The sequence below is a fragment of the Culex quinquefasciatus genome, chromosome 3, assembly GCF_015732765.1.
Source record: "Culex quinquefasciatus strain JHB chromosome 3, VPISU_Cqui_1.0_pri_paternal, whole genome shotgun sequence".
In the NCBI taxonomy this organism is placed as follows: Eukaryota; Metazoa; Arthropoda; class Insecta; order Diptera; family Culicidae; genus Culex; species Culex quinquefasciatus.
The window spans coordinates 61734442-61754628 of record NC_051863.1 but is presented as its reverse complement, the minus strand read 5'-3'; the positions used below and the strand labels follow the sequence as shown (position 1 = coordinate 61754628).

The 20187-nt window shown below is 38.2% G+C and overlaps 2 protein-coding genes and 1 long non-coding RNA gene across 3 annotated transcripts in view; 1 reads left to right on the top strand and 2 right to left on the bottom strand.

The window, feature by feature from the left end:
- The window catches only part of LOC6052111 (tetratricopeptide repeat protein 39C), a 52491-nt gene extending 43737 nt beyond the window's left edge, over positions 1–8754 (top strand). The window contains exons 4-6 of the mRNA XM_038261632.1: positions 6187–7000; positions 7055–7206; positions 7270–8754. Coding sequence (XP_038117560.1) covers positions 6187–7000; positions 7055–7206; positions 7270–7933 — 1630 coding nt within the window. The 3' untranslated portion in view covers positions 7934–8754. The remainder of the gene's footprint in view (positions 1–6186; positions 7001–7054; positions 7207–7269) is intronic.
- Positions 8755–15170: 6416 nt separating this feature from the next.
- LOC6039487 (solute carrier family 35 member G1) lies at positions 15171–18425 on the bottom strand. Its single transcript, XM_001849041.2, has 3 exons — positions 18137–18425; positions 16508–16845; positions 15171–16449 (listed from the first exon to the last, which is right to left on the bottom strand). Exons 2-3 carry the CDS (start codon positions 16708–16710, stop codon positions 15609–15611), a joined length of 1044 nt encoding a protein of 347 aa, XP_001849093.2. The 5' UTR covers positions 16711–16845; positions 18137–18425; the 3' UTR covers positions 15171–15608.
- A 1227-nt stretch (positions 18426–19652) lies between these two features.
- On the bottom strand, positions 19653–20079 carry LOC119770668. The gene is made up of 2 exons (XR_005278937.1): positions 19956–20079; positions 19653–19891 (listed from the first exon to the last, which is right to left on the bottom strand). It is a non-coding gene; the product is annotated as an uncharacterized LOC119770668 (long non-coding RNA).
- Positions 20080–20187: the final 108 nt, after the last annotated feature.

The window sequence follows — 20187 nt, the reverse complement described above, 5'->3', positions numbered from 1 at the left end:
AGTACAAATTTACTTTCAAGGCACAATTGTGACACGTGCTTTTCAGATTTTTGTTTACATAATTTACTGTATCTTTTAACTGGTGTAAACAAATTAGTTGAAACTTGGAGCTTTTGTTAAGCGATAGTATACGAACCGATTGCTTCAAAAAGTTTGGCTCTACCATTCATAGTTTTGAAAATATTTATCATCAAACATTAAAAATCGATTTTCTCAAATAGTACTAAATGGTCGTTGTCACAAGATAGCACACAGCTGACGATATATATTTTAGTGTTTTGAAATAGGGATGATGTCAGCTATTCATTGCAATTATACAGCATTTCCATTTGAAAAGAGCCTAAACCAAAAAAAAAGTTCTCCGATCGGGCTCAAAATTTTTCTGGGGGTTCCTTGGCCAAAATAATTAGACCCGTATTTTTGTTTGGCCATTAGGTGGCCTACATCGTGCTAGGGTGGTTCAAAAATGGCAATTTTCGTCATTTTCGCAAAAACCACTTTTTCTAAAAATCATATCTCGCGCCATTTCATCCGATTTTAGCTGTCTTAGACGCAAAGAAAGGTGATGAGTTTGGCTATTTGGGAAAAATAGTAAAGTTCCAAAAATCTAGCTTAACTATTGAAAAGTCGTATGAAAACTTAAAATGGCGTTTTGACCGTGTCTGGACCAAAGAGCCTATGTCTGAAAATATTTTATCGGATTCCTCGGAAAATTTCACATAACATATCAAAATTGGCGATGTCGAACCGTACGTTTCCGAGATATGATTTTTGAAAAAAACTGCGTTTTCGACGCGCCACGCGCAAAACGGAAAATGACGAAATCGGCAAAAATCAACTTTTTCCACTAAAACTGCGATAACTTTAAAATTTCAGCGATGACCTATAGATGTTATGGTACCAAAAGTTGCGTCAATTACGAAAATTTTGGTACCCAGACATGTATAGGTCATCGCTGAAATTTTAAAGTTATCGCAGTTTTAGTGAAAAAAGTTGATTTTTTGCCGATTTCGTCATTTTCCCGTTTTTGCGCGTGGCGCGTCGAAAAACGCAGTTTTTATTTTCAAAAATCGTATCTCCAAAACGTACGGTTCGACATCGCCAATTTTGATATGTTATGTGAAATTTTCCGAGGAATCCGATAAAAATATTTTCAGACATAGGCTCTTTGGTCCAGACACGGTCAAAACGCCATTTTAAGTTTTCATACGACTTTTCAATAGTTAAGCTAGATTTTTGGAACTTTACTATTTTTCCCAAATAGCCAAACTCATCACCTTTCTTTGCGTCTAAGACAGCTAAAATCGAATGAAATGGCGCGGAGATATGATTTTAGAAAAAGTGGTTTTTGCGAAAATGACGAAAATTGCCATTTTTGAACCACCCTAGCACGATGTAGGCCACCCTAATGGCCAAACAAAAAAATACGGGTCTAATTATTTTGGCCAAGGAACCCCCAGAAAAATTTTGAGCCCGATCGGAGAACTTTTTTTTTGGTTTAGGCTCTTTTCAAATGGAATTGCTGTATAATTACATGAAAATTTTTACAAAAATACGTATTTTGCTTGTCTTTTGAAAATCAATTTTTTTCTCTAAAAATACTCAAAATTATTGTTTTTGCTATATAGGTATCAAATGATCAGAATTTATTTATACATTCGAAAGCTATTGCACAATTTTTTTAAAATACAAAAAAAAAATCACAAAATTACGTATTTTTTTAAATTTTAGTTTTTAAAATATGGGTATCAAATGATCGGGATTTTTTCATACATTTGAAACCTATTACAATTTTTTTTTTAAAATGCTTAAAATTTTCACAGAACTACGTACTTTTGTATCATATAATCTGATTTTTGTTTGTACAAAACTGAAATTTTTAGTGTTGTTTTTAAAATACGTAGTTTTGTGAAAATTTCGAGAGTTGTTTTAGTGTTATGACTTTCGAAATGTATTAAGGGGTTACATACATGTAAATTGTCAAAAATGTCAAGGGTTGGTATGAGCAATTTTTTTTTAATTGTTTTCAGGGCATTAAAATATACATTTTCATCTACAAACAAAATAAATATGAAGACATTTGCATGTACCATTGCCGAGATATAACTATTTAAAAACGGGTCAACTGCGTTGACCAAATCGGCTCAAAATGTTTGTGAAGACTCACTAAACGGGTCCCGTGTGCATGACGAAGGCCGATTTTCAAAAAGTTTATTAAAAAAAGATAAACATATTTTTCTGTTTTTCATATAAAAAATGAACAGTTTTTGATGTTGGTAATTTTTTAAAAACATAAATTTCAAAATCGGGCTTCGTCATGCACACGGGATATGTCTTGAGAGTCCTCACTCTAAATTTAAGCCAATCCCATCTCGAGATATTGTGGCACCCGCAAATCAACTTGGTGTTTTGAGAAAAACGCTCACAAAGTTTGATGATTCCCTCTGCGCATGGCAAAACTTTAAAGTTAAATCGTCTTCGACTCACTTAAATCATGAAATATTTTTATGAAACTTCCAGGAGTGATTGGAAATCATCTTTTGAAAGGATTTAATAAATAATCTGAAATAAGATTTATTGCGATTTTTTACATGTGCTTTTAAAAAATCCAGATCATGTGATACCCATATTGTAAGAAACTGAAATGTTGAGTATTTTCTGAAAATACGTAGTTTTGTGAAATTTTTTAGTTTTTTTTCACAAAAAAATATTATTACTATTGATCTTTGCCCTGTAACTTGGATTTAGCCCACACTTTTGACGACAAGAGTTCAAAAAACTAGGCAACCACGTTTTGTTTATTTACATTTCCAGTCGCAGTTTCCACCAAACAAAACTTGCAGCCAGGGATGGAATAGTCGCAAAACAATCAATTTCGCTTGCGAACTTTCTTCACCCGCGAAAGACAGAGGAGGCGAATCACGCAGAAGAAACTCGCTCCCGAAATTCTCCAAAAAAATCAATCTGCTGATGATTTTTTCTGAATTTCCTTGTCAGCACCACTTAAATTTATTTATTTCACTTTATTTACACACATTGCCCATCTACAAAATGTGACAGGTCATTTTTCGACGTGTAACGTTGCACTTGCAAGTGTAGCATTGTAAAAGATATTCCGCCGAATAATCAAGAAGATGATTTTTTTTAGATTCCTTTTACCGTGCGCGAGAGAAGAGAGCATGCTCCCTTCGGATTTTTTCTCTTGATGAATGTCCAATGATTTTCTTTTGATGATGATTATTCCATCGCTGCTTGCAGCACTTTAAAAGTGCGATTGACAGCAACTCGGCTCGCTTTGTTCCTTTTTTTTAGGAAAATTTAAATTACCCAAGGCAGTTTGGCAAGTCGCAATAGAGCTATCGATAGCAATAATATAGTGCGAAGTAAAAGTTAGTGGGAATTGTGAGCGGCCGTGGCTGACTGGTTACGGTGTTCGCTTTCTAAGCGCATGGTCCTGGGTTCGATTCCCATCTGCTCCCAACGAGAATGTATAGGAAATATTAATCTTGAAACTCTGAACATGAACGAAAAATCAAAGTCGCCCAAGTCGGGGTTCGATCCCCCGTCCTTTGGATTGGTAAGCAAAAATGCTAACCACTATGCCAATCACGGCTTGGTGAGCGACGTCTGGAATTAGGAATACTGTTACTATCAAACTATATACGCGCTGGGTCCTTGTCCATTTGACAAGGGTTCGGAAGTTCTAAATAACGTTTGAACCCGATTGGTGCAAACGTTCTTCAGGGCGGGGCTTGTCGATAAAAGCGGAGGGACCTCGCGCTCGGCTAGCCAGCGTAGAAATGGGTCACCGAAGCTCGGCAGAGCTAACACCTTCCAAATGCCTATGCGAGTTATTTGCATGTATAGAATGTAGATCTAAAAATACATGGAAACAACTCAATTTGTAAGAAGCGACCGCGTGGTCCCGTTTGGTTGGTTGCACACACACACACACACACACACAAGTAAAAGTTAGTGGGAATTGCGCAATATTTAAATGCATAAAAAACCCGCTCAATTGATACCCATATTGTAAAAAACTGAAATGTTGAGTGTTTTTCAGAAAATACGAAATTTGGTGATCATTTTCGTATCATTTGATGCCCGTACATCAGAAACAATATTTTTGTTTGTTTTTTTTTGTTGTTCAAATGTTAGACTTGACTCCTAAGTTCGAGAAAAGGGAGGGGGATTAAATATGGAAATTTTCCCTTTTCTCGAGTTTGGGAGTTCAAGTGATAAAACAGTTTTTTTGTCTATTGTAAATTGTAAATTCCGCCAAAATTTACTTTTTAAATTTGAAAATCGAACCACTAGTTTTCGAGATAACGATAAATCTATGTGTAATTGATTTTGTCTGAAATACTATAATTTTACAACAGTTTTTTACGTTATTTGTAAGTTTTCCGGACCTACACACATTTTTTTTCGTAGAAATTCAAAAAGTTTAACTGAATTTTCATCTACTGAAATTTTAGTAAAAGATTCAGTAATTAAGAGGGCCTCGTGGCGCGGTGGTTAGCGGCTTCGGCTGCCGATCCCTAAGTTGCTATGGGGCGCGGGTTCGATTCCCGCTTCATCCTCCTGGCCTTCTATCGGATGGGGAATTAAAACGTCGGTCCATTTGCGTAAAAGAGGTTTTGGGTGACTCACCACACATAACCTTCGGACGCCTAGAAATGAGCAGAAACTTGCAACAGAGACCACAAAAGACCCGGGGGTGGATTGCTTTGCTTTTTTTTTGCTTTTTGAATTCTCAGTTATCTTACATTTGTCACTTTGACAGATAGTTTACTGAAATTTCAGTAAACAAGTTGTCAATACAACTGAAATTTCAGCAAAAGAAACGTCAAATTATTTTGCTGAAAATTCAGAAATTTTCTGTGTCAGTTTGACGATCATTTGCTGAAGATTCAGCAATCGTTGCTGGTATTTCCATTATCGAAATCAAAAATTTGCTGTGTAGTTTTGTTGGGGTTTTATGGTACCATCTTTATGGCTTAACAGTTTTATTTCTGCATTTACGGCAACCAATAAGCATGAGCTGATTAAATGGGGTTTAACAAGGTCTAACAAGGCGGACGATAAAAGTTGATTTTTTTAGCTCTATCTCACTCACTTGCATCGATAAAATTTTAACCGCATCTGAAATTGAACCACCTAATGCGAAAAATAAGTTTTCACATTAATTTATTTACCATCAGTGTAATTTATTCCACAATTGCCATTTTGGCGAAGACTGAAACTTATTTATTGCCAGAATAAAACCGGTTTGGCATAAGACGTTTGAAGACGTATGAAATGTCATTTTTTCACAACTCCTGAATAGATTTTAACAATGGTTTTATTAAGGCTTTGAGAAGTTTGTTAAGATTCAGTTGTAAAGCCTCGTACTCCTATGAAGGTTTTATAAATAGGGCGTGACAATTATTTGTGGAGATCCTTTTCGGTTTGGAGAGGTTTCGGGGTTCTGGGGAGGCCGTTACGACTAAGTGGTTTTAATGTTGGTTTTGGCTGATAGGTTTTATAGCGGTTGTGACGGCTACGATAAAGCCTAAAATGTTACTTGAGATTTTTTTGGGAATTGCCAAGCTACCGTGGCCGTGAGGTTACGCGTTTCGCCTTGTAAGCAGGAGGTGATGGGTTCAACTCCTGTCTGGCTCGGCAAAGTCAGATCCCTTCAAAGAGTAAATCTGCTCACTGGGAATACTGACCGGTCGGGGATGGGTTTCGACTTGCGGCGTACTGGGTTTCTAATCCAGAGATCGTGAGTTTGATTCTCGTACCGGGATGATGAAGTTTAAAAAAAAAATTATAATATTTCTAATCATTTAGGAATCGACGGAAAAAATAACATGGAAACATTTTTAGTTGCATAATTTAAGAGTTTTACTAGATCCATGAATTTTCGCACGAAATTTAAAAAAATATATATTTGCGAGTTGCACTATTTTGTCAAAACAAAAGTACTCAAAACCTTGTGAAAAATTATTCGATTTTGATGCTTTAAGATGAATTCGAAAGAGTCATTATTCTTGGGTATAACTAACCACGCATAACCCTTGCACCTTTCCATAGCATCGCAGCTAGGAAGGCACGCCAACGGGTGTGTGAAATCTTACAAAAACTGTTTTACCGTGACATTTGAAGAAGTTATTGAAATCTAATGCACAATTTCTTTTTCAGAATCCACCTCGCCATCGCCCGTCCCAGCACCGAGGATCTTCGCCGGGAAATCTCCAGATCGCGCACATTGTTTTTCGCACAAAGCACCGATCAGACCGGCACCGTGGACAAACCTGAACCTCCACCGGAAGACCCCAGCAGCGGTAGCACCACCACCACCGGTGGCAGCTGTGGCAGCGTCAAAAGGAGCCTAACCACCCAGTTTGAGGGATTCGATCTTAACCAGCAGAGCTCGCAGAGCTCCAGTCGACGGGATTCCAATGGGGAGCCAACGCCGGCCGAGATGGCAGCGAAGACTTGCCGGGATAATTTGAGACTTGAGTTTGAGGGGTTCAGTACGAAGCTTCGCGGGCGAAACGGATTGAACGGGTTCCGACCGAGGCCACCGCCGGAACCGGTGAACCACGAAGGGGATGGTGTTGGGCCCGGTGGATGCGAGGACCGGCCAATCGATCCGGACGACGTGCGGCGGTTGATGGGCGCGGTCAGCTTCGGTTACGGCGTGTTCCAGCTTAGCATCTCGTTGCTTCCGCCCAGTTTGCTCAAGTTGATCAGCTTCCTGGGGTTCGAGGGGGATCGAGCGATGGGAGTGGCCTGTTTGATGCACTCGAGGATCAGCTCGGACATGCGGGCGCCACTGTCCACGTTGGGCCTGCTGTGGTACTACACGATCGTGACGCCGTTTTTCGCGCTGGATGGGTCGAACTTGCACCACGAGATCTGCTCGGCGCAGGAGCTGATCGACGAGTCGAACGATCAGTTTGCCAAGTCTTCGCTGTTTCTGTTCTTTAGGGGAAGGGTCGAGCGGTTAAAGGTGGGGTCGGTGATCTTGCTTTCGGTAAAATTCTAACGATTATTCTGATTTCAGTCCAACATAAAGGAAGCGATTCAGGCGTACGAGGTAGCGTACCGATCGTCGGCTCAGCGCGAGATCAAGCTGCTTTGTCTGCACGAAATCGGCTGGTGTCGGTTGATCCAACTGGACTACGGCAAAGCTATGAAGAACTTCAAGGAGTTGAGGTACGATCGACAACGCTTGTACAAGATCCATAAACCCCTCACGATCACCCTTTACCGTTCCAGACGCTGCAGTCTCTTCTCCAAGAGTTTCTACGCGTACCTCACCGTCATCTGCCAGGGCGCGCACGGCTACTTTGACGAGCTGGTCCGCTGGCGGACGGAAATCACCGAGCTGCTGAGTCGATCCACTCAGAAAGAGTCCCAGATCGAGAAGTACATCGCCCGACGGTGTTCGAAGATCCCACGCGCGGAAACGGAGCAGGAAAAGTTCGACCCTCTGTACTGGCGTCTGCTGGTCTACGAGATGCTGTTCATGTGGAACGCCCTGAACAGCTGCCACGAGGCGACGCTGCAAGCGATCGTGCAAGACTGCGGTAAGCCGCCGGAAGAACTCAACGAACCCTCGATCGGTCTCGGCCGGTTGATCCTGGGAGCTGCTTTGGTCTGCCTCAAACGGTACGAGGAAGCGATTCGAGCGTTTCGCGATTGTATCGAAGCGCGGACCGACGAAGGGGTAGAACTTCAGCAGGACGTACACATTTCGGCGTTCGCCCACTACGAGCTGGCCATGTTGTTGCTTCGAAAGGAGGATGATGACGAAGACGAAGGAGAGGCCAGGGAAGAAGCGAAGCGGTTGCTGGTGTACGCGCAGCTCAATTACAAAAGTTTCGATTTCGATAATCGAATCAACGTCCGAATTCATTCCGTGCTGAGGAAGCTTAACTGAGTGGCGACGAGCTTACTAGGCGAAGTAGATAGACAAGCTTGGTAATTCCAGAAATCGATGATAAAAAGTTGATAGATTTTTCCAACCATAGTTAAATTGTCCGTTACGTTAGTCCAATCCAGCAGGATTACACTGCCGTTCTACGCATAATTGTCCCATGTCATTTTTGGACGATTTTGACTTTTTGACATTTTTAAGTTTAGTTTGACGTATACTTTAAGAAAAACACATAAAATCTGGTACTTTGTTCGGAAACTCATTGAAAACAACACCAAGTCTGTTTGTCCCATCGTTAAACTTCTACGCATAATTGTCCCACCAAGTATTTTCTTACACGAAATCATTGGTTTTATGAAGCATTATTTCTTGTGTACCTGTTGTATACCAAGAGGATCACAAACAAGAGTGATAAACTGCTAACTGGGGCGATTAGGGACACTTATGGCGAATAGGAACCCACGGGACAATTATGCGTAGAAACTCAAAAATCGGTCAAAAAATTTCAATCGCGTTTTTCTCAGTTGCACTTTTTTGAACATGGGACAATTATGCGTAGAACGGCAGTACAGGAATATAAAATGTTAATGAAATTATTGCTTGTAAGAGGGAAATACTTCATTGGTGCCTTACTTGTTACTAGTCGGAGAGATTAAAATAAGCTAGAGAATGCGCGTATGTTAGATAAGTGTAGCTTTTGGTAAAGTCCAGGAAAATGTTTTCAATGCAAAGACTAAAAAAAGTTGTTATTAAACCAACAAGTGGCTATGTGTAAAAAGCAATCCAATATATTTCTAATAAAGGTTAAAGTAAATACTTTAAAAGTTTTTTTATATGGTAACAAGGAAAAATATGCCATTTTAAATAAAAAATAGTTGATTTGAAATCATTAGTTTTCAAAAATTAAGGCGAATAAATAAATTTTGCCATAATAAAAATCGAAAATTTTCAAAAATCCTAATAAATTTTAAATCAACCCAAACATGCTAAAAATGATTCTAAACTCAGGGGAATGCCTTCAAAATTGGCCCGAAAAATGAGGGGACACTTAAATGTATGTAAACTGGGATCCACTTTCCTACCAATCGTTGGTTAGGTCATCAAAAAACCTTTCCAACGAGTCCAAAACATTGAAGATCTGGCAACCCTTTCTCGAGATATGGCCACTTAAGTGATATTTATATACTTTTTTATTCCGGATCTAAAAAATAGATGAAATGTGTGTACAGCTACTGTTGGTAATGAGTGAGGAAGGCTCAAATCACATAGGTGGATTAGGTTAGTTTTGTGATAAAACATTGGTGTATGGTTTGCAGTAACAGACTTATTGTTAAACTTGAATGTATTTACCTAAAATGTTTTGGGATATGATGAAAAGGAATTGGCAATGCAATTCATTTAAAAGATTTTTTTTTAATTTACTCTGGAAATGGAGAAGCTCGGTACTTTATCATTAAAATATTTGTTATGCAAAGGTACACACTTGAAAAAATACTCAACATTTTAGCACAGATGTGGGTATTAAATGATCGGGAATTTTTGAAACATTTCGTTTGTAATAATACACATTTTTGAAAATATTCAATTTGTTTACAATAATATGCATTTCCGAAAAAGTATTATCAAAAATAGTTTTTGCAATATCGGTATCAAATAATCGGCAATTTTTCATAAATTTCGATAGAACACAGTTAGATTATTTTTTCCGAATTCGGTGAAGTTTACCGTGTTTACAACTGCTGAACAGTTCGGTAAACTAAAAATTGCCGAATTCGGTAAAAACTTCTTCGGTCAAATGTTGTTGATTTTGACAGATGGTTTACCTATCTCAAGTTTAGAGATTTTTCGACTACCGAATTCGGTAAAAAAAAGTGTGAAATATGTTTTATAAATATATTTTTACAAAACTACAGCATTAAATGAAATATTTTTGTTCGGGAATTTTGGTACATTTCGAAAGTAATAATATTTTTTCTAAAGTTTTTCACAAAACTATGTATTTCAGAGAAAATAGTCAACAAACATTTCATTTTTTACAATATGGGTACCAAATTTTGTGAAATTTTATGTACTTTCAAAAAAATAATATTACTTCAGAAATGTACGAATAATTCCCGATAATTTAATTTAATACATTTGCATTTTTTGCAATGCATTTTTTCAATATTTCATCACTACCATCTTGGACTTGAAAAAAAAGCACAACAAAACAAAAAGCACAACAACAAAACAAAAAACATGACAACTTAAGCACAACAACAACAAAAATAAGGTAACATTTTTTTTGTAATTAGATTATCCAAAGTTTCGACAATCAACAATCAGGCCTTCGGACACCTAGTTTTGATTAGGAATCCAGACGTTTTGATTCTACAACTTTGAGTACCGTAAACCGTTGGAATATTTTCCAACAGGTAAGGTTTTTTTCAAGATTATTATTTTTAAAACATGTACTGGGATAGGCCACACAATGCCGGTGCACTATTTTGGAAAAAAAAAGTTTTTTCAATAGTGTTTAGAGAAATAGTTACGTTTAAAATTCTTAGTTTAAATTCCGGGGTGACTTTAATAGAAATAGTTTTGCCTTCCTCACCTTACTGAGGAAAGGCTATAAAATCACTCGGAAAATGAACTTTTTAATTAGACCTCATAAACCTACCTTCATTTGTACATATCGACTCAGAATCACCAGCTGAGCAAATGTCTGTGTGTTTGGCTGTATGTAGACATATGTACCAAATCAATGTCACTGGAATATCTCGTCACAGGCTTAACCGATTTTGGCCGGAATGGTTTTAATCAATCCGTCTTAACGTCCCCTAAGTTGCTATTTGAATTCATGCAGTTTTATCATGTATGTAAAAAGTTATGTTAAAAAACTGTTTCATATTAAATTAAAATTATGATTAAAAGGGTGGTTTTTTCATGAAACCCTCACATGTTATATATTTTTAGAAGGCATATGAGAAGACCTTTCTTGTGGATTAAGAATTTTCAAGATCTGACTTACCTATCTTAAGTTACAACCAGTTTAAAAAAATGGTCTGAATTCACATAACCTCAACTGGTCGGGTCTGATCGCCACGAAAAAGCCGTGTAGAGGGATGCCATTTTCCTCAAAGCCGTGTCTGTATAATCTTGACAAAAAGTCTGTAGGCAGTCTGTTTTTTACTCATCACTTATTTTTATTAGGACTTCTTAGGTGCTGCGAACGTTAGGGGAGATCAATAAACATGCGGACACTTTAGGGGGATTGAAATCACTATAAATGAGAGGAAGGCACCAACCACCTAAAGGTGGATAAAGTAACGTTTTTCTTGTTAAAATCATATTTAAGATTTTCAAAATTTATTTGTACGTTAAATGTACCACCACTAAAGTAGCTGATATAGATTTAAAGAAAAAGATTATATTTAGTTAACGTAGTTTATAAGCTTTTTAATAAAATACGTATAAATTTTAGGTAAAATTGTTAAAAAGTCGGAATTTTCCCTGAAATTTGAAAAAACTAGTTTTGTTTATAAAATTATCGATTTTATTTGCATTTTATACTGAAATCGAAGCACGAATCACAAGTTTTCACATTTTTCATGAAATTTGTACAACTAAAATTGCCTATAAATTTGTAGATTTTTTTGAATTCTGTTTCAAAAACACATTTTTTTTATTATTTACAAACTTATTTAACCTTCTCCTAGCGGAAAATTGTCCAAAGAATCCGAAAATGCATTCCCTTTTTGATTCACAATCATGTTCATTGAGAAAATCATGACACTTTGAGAAGTTCAAAATAATGACATTCATCAACACTTTCCTAACTATGGTTAACTTTTTATTTATTTTTTTTCAAATTTTCTGAAAGGTTCTTCTTGAGGTACTTTGAACACTTCTCTACCACGGTTAGTATGATTCTAAACTATTCCGTAAATATTTTAATTGCACTCTTCATTTTCCGGAAAAATCGCAAACCTATCAAAGTCTGTCAAAGTCACCCCATTTTACAGTATTTGTTTTTCGAAAATACGTAATTTTGTGAAAATGTTGAGTATTTGCAAAAAAAAAGTATTATTACTATCGAAATGTATGGTATGGGCGGTACCCGTACCCGCAAATGAGTAATTCTTCACCAAATCACACAGCAGTTGCCCCGACTCCTCTTCGATTTGTATGAACCTTTGTTCTAAGAGGTAATTTTGGGAATCCGAGGTCCATTTTTCAATATCTCTTGGTGGAGGGGCGATACAACCCCTTCTATTTTTTGAACATTCGAAAAAAACGTGTTTTTCAATAATTTGCAGGTGATTTGGAAAATTTGGTGTTAAAGGGATTTTTATGAAAAAAAAAAAAGTCGCCCGATTTGACCACGTACAGAACCTTGTGCTAAATAAGTTATCCCTTAAAGCAACATTACACGAAATTCGAAGATAATGACCCAATATTCAAAAAACATGCCCAACAATACTGAATTCAAGTATATTTTGTCCCGGTTTGAATAATGAAAAAACTAATAACGTCATGATTCGAAATCCGGACATTTAGTAGCATATCATGTTTGTTTTAGCTAGCAAAAAATCGTGTAATAAGTTGGTAATGAGATATCAGCAGGATGTTGCATAAGCATAAAGTTTTAAGAAAATACATGCAAAACATGTATTTTCTAACAAGTTTTCATCATAATTTTGAAATTAAAATGACTTGTTGTGCTTCGAATCCAGGACACTGATAAAAACTGATGCGAAATTTGGACACTCGATTTGCTTATGAACCGCACACATTTTTACTGAAATATTAGTGAATGGCATTCTTAAGGTCTCAAAAAACTGTTAACATCAAAACAATCGATATTTTATATAAAAATTTGCTAGAAATTAAAGGAATCAAAACCATAAATTTCTGCTTTACCTTCCCGGTGCTTCGGACGCGTATGAAATATTTCAGTGAAATGTTTCACATTTTTGGTAATTTTTTTTTAACTGCTTTGGCATTAACTACAGCTTTCAAACCAACTTTAAATGAAAGTTGATGTTAGAATTCATCAAATAACACAGTGTTGACATTTATAATGCGAACACAGAAAAATCGATATAAATTCCTTGCATCAATATAAAAAATAAAACAAAATCGTGGTTAAAGAAAAATGAATTAAACATAACAAACATAAAACCAAAAACAATAATATATACATTGTAACCACCATCCGTTTGGCAGTCCTGTTACATAATTGTAAGATATCACAAGATTGTGTACATCATTCAGAAAAAAAGATTTAGGAAAAATAAAATGAATTCAAATAATTCTCAACATTATCCGATCATTCAAGAGAAAACGAAGTGTTGGCAGTTCGCAGGGAATGTTTCTCATTACTTTCTGGGACAAACCAAACATGTGGTAATGTTCGATAGATTTGACTTTAATATAAGGTAAGTTTTGTTTACAATTTACATCATATCCCGACTAAGCATTCATAGTTTTTTTTTGTTGGTTGGTTTTGTTCTTTTACAAGTATATCATACCATCGTGACTTGTTCTATTTTGAGATTTTTATTTTCTTTTTTCGATAATACATTGTGTACCCTCTTAAACACACTTAACAAGAAATTGCAACGGAATAAACTCTCTCTCTAGTGGGCACGCTCTATTGGTTTCGGGCTGCTTTCACGTGATTCTATTTAGGCAATTAAAAACTCAAGCTTCAACAAAATAATTAATCACATGGATTTCGTTCTGGTAACGTAACTGGACCTTTTTGGACCATCTGTAGATCAGGGATTGCAAAAAAAAAGATCAGCTATTATAAGTTGGTGACTAGAACAAGGGGGAAGTATTTATGCTTACAAGTTCTCCTCTGGACTGTTTGTCTGCTGGCTATTTAATTCCTCTTGTTTTTTTCTGCCTAATTTAAGAAAAGTGCATGTTTTTGTATTTACTTTTAAGTTTGATTCCCTTTTAAAAGTATGTTATTCCTCAAATGGCACAAGTTGAGTATTCATGTGAAATTCTATCTAAAAGTCGGTTGCATTTTTCACTCAATTTTGAAACACAAAAAAAACTATAAGCTTTAGTTGTGCTCACTGAGAAAAATTTCACTGTACGGATTTCAGCCAAACTTTAACTTTTGAATCTTAACATGAAATGAAATCATTCGGTACTGTTAAAAAGATGCGGGAAGTGGGGATAATTTATTCAGTTTGATTTATTTATCTTATTTTGCAATTGGTCGTCGTGAATTTTCACTAATCAACTAAAATGAGATCGTTTTTCAAGTGTTTTGTTGTTTACCTGTTGGGCAGTGTATGAAATGTTTTAAAGGTCTGAAATATTGTAGATGACTCTCATCTTGCAAGTTATTTTATCTCGAGATGAGATGCCAGATTTCCAAATTGTGTTACTCATAGGATTGAGATTTCAATAACCTTACCAATCTGTTCAATAGGGCTTCGTGGCGCGGTGGTTAGCGGCTTCGGCTGCCGATCTCTAAGTTGCTGTAAGGCGCGGGTTCAATTCCCGACTTATCCTCCTGGCCTTCTATCAATAACACAACTCGAATTTTTTGAAGTTGATGTCAGTAAATGCTTCAGTTTTTTCAAGGTTTCTATAGATTTGGGTTCTCTGAATTCGTACCAATCGACAGAATTGAATTTTAGTTATTTCCCGTCCATTAAAAAAAATGTAAATTTCAGGTATAAATTCTATGCAATAATCATAAAGAACCATGCGCTCCCAAGTTTATCTATGGGGGTAGTAAAAAGCTTATAAGAGGGTACTCATGGTTGCTTAAGATGATTTCATAGCAATTATACCAGAAATTTACAATTTTATTTATTGGCAGTGAATTCGGGACCATCCACAAACCACGTGGACACTTTTTTGGAATTCTCAACCCCCCCCCCCCCCATCGTGGACAATTTCCATACAAATAAAAACAATCGCCGAACCCCCTTCAGTTGTCCACTTTGTTTATGTATGGTCCCTTCCTACTAAAATTCAATTCTGTGCGTGTTCGGGGAGTCCAAATCTATCATACCTTAATGAAACTGAAGCGTCAACTTTAAAATTTCTTCAAATCAGATTATTCAAAATTTTATGGGTTTTGAAAATTAAATTTGAAGTTTTGAAACTTGGGTAGATTCATATAGATTCATATATAATTTATAACGGAGCAGTTGCGCTTTTTATTTCATCGATTTCTCGTAATCTTTTTTTTTTTTGTTTGAATGCTTTAAAAAGAGAGTTTTTGTGATGAAAAGGACATAAAGGGAAGGCAAAGAAAAGGAAAAAAAAAATGTAAATACTAAACTGCCCAACATGTACGAACACTAGTAATATCACTACGCGATCAATCAGCTAAACTTCTCCTTTTATCTCTCTCTCTCTCTCTCTCTCTCTCTCTCTCGCAAAAAATAACCACAATTCCTTTAAAGTTTTCTCTTATTCCATCGGAAACCGCCCTCTTGATGTCGAGGCGATTTTTTTTTGTGTTTCTTGTTTGTAAGATTAAGATTACCATTGAAAAATATTCCCTAGCCTTAGACGATAACGCGGACTTGAGAAATATGATAGAGCGATTAGTTTGATTTTTTCTTTTCTTCTTACGTGTGTGGGTTTGTTTATGTGGATGTTTCGTGATTTTCTCACTGCTTTTTCCTTTAGACTAGTATGAGTTGGACAGGGAGGGGACTTATTCTAGAAACAGAAATTTTAACCGTTTCCTCAAATCCGAATCCCTGGGCAGGGCGAGTGCCCACTTTCGCAGCCCGGAGAGGAGCACGGAGCTGACGACGAGCAGTGCGCCCATCACCGAGTAGAGCGTGGGCGTCTCCTTGAAGAACATGATCTGCCAGATGAAGGCAAACACAATGTCGGCGGAGCGGGCGATCGCTACGGGACCGGCCTGCTCAAACTGAAGCGCCAGCGTGAGGAGGATTTGACCTCCAAAGCTGAACAGGGCCAGGGCGATTACGAGGAGCCGATCGGTACCACACAGTGGCCAACACAGTGCTCCCAAATAGTAGCAAACGATGAGGGTGTAAACCAACGCGAACGCACCAAAGTTGGTCATGATCACCGAGTAGTGCAGGCCTTTGAGGGCTCGCAGCAGTACGTAAGCGTTTGCGCTGAACAGCGTTGACGAGAGGGCCGCCACCGGTCCCCACACATCGTAGCTGGTCTCGACGACCTGCTCGTCGGCCATACTACTCGCCGCCCCCTCGCCAAACAGCGTCGACGGCCTCGAAATGAGCACCACTCCGATGAGCGTTAGCACGATCGTTATCACATTGAACATTCCGCACGACTCGCGCAGGAAAAGACGCGCAAAAAGGGCCACAAAGACGGGCGTCGAAAAGATGATAACGGACGCGTCCGCCAGCGGCATGTGCCGAAAGGCGTAAAAGCTCAACATGAGCCCGGTCGTACCGACGAAGCATCGCAGCACCAGAATGATTCGCTTACCTCGCGGGAACAGACTCTCCTCCTTGTAGATGGCGATCGGGATCGACGGCAGCAGGACTCCGATGAATCTAAAAGCAAGAAAAAACGACAATTAAAAAAATCCTCTCGATTTCAATCAGATCTCACCTAAAGGTCGCCAACTCAATCGGATTAATATCAACCAGCCCCTTCACAATCACCGAGCACAGCGAGAAGAACAGCGAAGACACGGTGGCCAGAATGAGCCCCAAGTAGGGGCACGTACAGGTCAGCCACGACAGAGAGTGGTGCCGGACGCCACCCTGAAGGACGCCCCCCACCAGTTGTTGCAGTTCCAGGTGTTCGGGCATTGTGGTTGTTGTTGGAATTGTGCACGCTTCAACTGAGCAAACAATCTAACTATCGCTCGAGATAAACGACATCCAGCAGACTACGGCGTAGTCCGTTTCTTCTAGGACATGGCGGTGGCGACGAACCGGATGTTGCTGGAATGCAGATGCGAGAAGCGAAGAGAGAATAATGCAATTAAATGGAATGTAACTGATTTAGTCATCGCAATTAATAGCTAGGAGCGTGTTGGCTGAAGCAATTAGCCGGGTTATGCTTGACAACTATTTTCATTTTTTTCTAAAATATGAAGCCACTTTGAAACTGACGAGACAAGTTCTACGTTTATGTCGATGTCATCGGCAAAAGCAAGCAGCTTGTTCATAATTATGCCACGCGTGTCGCGGACCACTCTTCGAATAAAAAACTCACTAAATGGAGATTGAACAACCCACGAGCAGATCCAAAAAGTTCCGCTAACTCCCCTGAAATGCGCACGTGATACATCACACCATCCCCAGTAGTCTTGATCAGCCGATTCAGTTTGATCGGGAATCCGTTCTTATGCTTAATCTACCACAGCTGCTCGAAGTCGAATGTCTGGTAAGGCCGCAGTCCGGTTTATTGGCTTTTTTGTAGATGGGACCACAACCTTCGACTCGTTGCACGAAGCCTTTGCGGGAACGCTTCACTTTCTCGTAAAATTTCTGCGTTTTGTTAGATCGTAATAGCTGCTCCATTTTCGCGCAACCCCAGTCTTATTGCTGGCGCTACTTGACCACGACCTGCTGATTCCGAGCCTGCTTGTATCGTTCCACGTTCCCTCTCGTCGTTTTATGCTGCCTTCTTCTTGGCGATAATCCGTTGGTACTCGTCGTCGTACCGACTTTTAACTGCACAATACTTGGATATTTTTACAGGCTTCGGGTAGAACAGACCCAGAGCAACACAAACAGTGCCTCGTTTTCCTCAAAACTGCAGTCCCTATTCAGACTGAAGTTCCGATTTGCCCCAGTTGACAGTACCAATCGATTCGCCTGACTCCGACAAGAAACGGTCGTCGATCAGAACCTGCTCGATTTGTGTTTTTGTCCAGTAGTCAGGTGATTTGCAGGTTGCTTTGAGGATGTTTTTTAAAGAAAAGTTTTAAATATTTGAAAATGGCTTATATAAATAGAAAATTCCATAGTTTATATGACCATAGAAACTCTAATTTTCAACTGTACCTTCCATAAATGTTCTATCTGCATTGGAAATTCTTGGAAAATGTTCTTAAAATTCTTTGAACAAAATCTACTACGTAATACTGAGCAATGCATTTCCTCAAACATCAACAAAACCTCGTAATTTAGGTACATCCCAAAAAACGAACGAAACAATTATAAATTGTTCCAACTTAACAAGAGAAAAAAAAACCCACAAGACGAAAACATAATCTTACGATCTTACCCCTTCTTGTGGCGCATCCTTCACCGACCTAAGAGAACTGGAACTCTCTTGGTGGGGTGGTGGTGAAGCAATTTTCCAAACGCTTTTCCACGCAGCTACAGACGGTTTTCACATTCAAAAACGACTTCAATTTCTGTTGAACTACATTAACTTTGCTATTGAATACTATTCAGTCGAAAACTCGATGAAATTTGGAGAATTTTCAGCCATAACTTTGCAGACACGACACAGACGATTTTCCTTTTGATTTTCCAACCCCAGTCCAGCGATTTTCCGGGTGTATCCCGCTTGGCATATAGCCTTTTGGCATAATGCCGCTAAGAATAACATCATTAGACATAATGGCCATTTTTGCAACTGCTGCCAAAAAATATTTTTTTTCTTTAAGAAATGAAAATTATTACAGCTGTCTTCACAAGATAGTCTTCATTTTAGAAATTTCAATATTGAATTAATGTTGAAAATTTATATCATTTTGCCAAATGACCATAATGCCAAACGGCATTATGCCAAATGGGATACACCCCAATTTTCCACCTTTGACAGGAAAATGAGAACTCGAAAGATGAGAACCCATGCAGCAGCAAACAAAACCATTTGCCAAGGAATTATATCCAAAGGTTTGAACAGTAAAAAAACAACATTGTGTTTTAAAATTTCTACATAATTTCATGATTTTTGTTTTACTTTGATGCCATCCACACTGCAACTGATAATCACACTTTGCTGAGTTCGTTTTCGCACTTTTTCATACGATTTTTTCAGTTCAACTACGATTACACTTTTTTGTGTAATCGCAGTCGAACTTAAAAAATCGTATGAAAAAGTGCGAAAACGAACTCAGCAAAGTGCGATTTTCAGTTACAGTGCAAGATCAGATTTATCTATTCGATTCCTATCTGCACGTGCCTTCCATCGGGTGGGGAAATAAAACGTCGATCCCGGCCTTGTTTGTTGTCAGGCCGGTAAGGCATTCCAGATGTAGGAGTCTTCCTGGTATATGTAAGGTATGCACCTCGGAAGAAATAGGTCAAGAAAAATTTCAAATGGGCAGCAGCGGTAGCGTAAGCAAACCAGAGAGGGTGATGGAAAGCCCCAAGAGAACGTTCCCTCTCTTTTGTTCTATCGCTCGTAAAGCTGTTTCTTGACCCCCTTTCTTTTGAAGAGCATACCGGCCCATAAGTACAACACGCAGAAAAATGTTTTGTAGAATCAGCCTTACGAGGTTTGATTCAACAAAATATTTTGTTGAATATAATCAACAAAATTATTGCACTGAATCAACTCTCGCATTTTGTTGTTTCAAATCGGGATGTTTTGTTGTTTCAAAGCTATTTTTTTGTTGGATCTACCCTCATTCTTGTTGATCAATATTTGACAGAAAGTGTGTTCAAATCAGATTTTTGTTGAATCAAAGTAACGTTTTTGTTGAAACAAGGCAGACATTTTTTTCAAAATAAGACCTAAAATTTATTTGATTCACAAAAACATTGAATTGAAATTAAAATGCTCATTATCGTTGGAACATTGCATTTAATTTTATTTATTTAAAAAAAAAGAAGAAAAAAATCACTCTGCACCTTCAAACGATAAATCACGACCTCGAGCACGATCGGTTCGTGTGCAGTTTGGTTGAACCGCATCTGATGCCAATGTCGTCACCCCGGAAGGAATCAACGACAAACTGTATCCGCGGGTTGAATGGGTCGTGTGGCTAATGGCGTCCAACATATTGAGGTTGTTTTCCACAGAGGTCTAAAAGAGTAAAAATGGGCGTTTAAAAACGAGGTCATTTTAGATAGAATGCCGAAGTTCTTACCAAACAAGTTACGCTGAGAGTTTGGACAAATCCGGGAAAATTATCCGCAGCGGGAGTAACAGGCGGTGTAATTTCTGGCTCCTGCTGCATCCGTTTCTCACAAGGTTTCTTACCACGAATTCCACGGATAAATTTATTAAATATTACGAAATTCCGCTGAAGCTTAGCGAACAGCCCTTGGATGGGTAGATTGCGTTAACGGAACAGACGCAAAACCCGGAAAAACAGACAT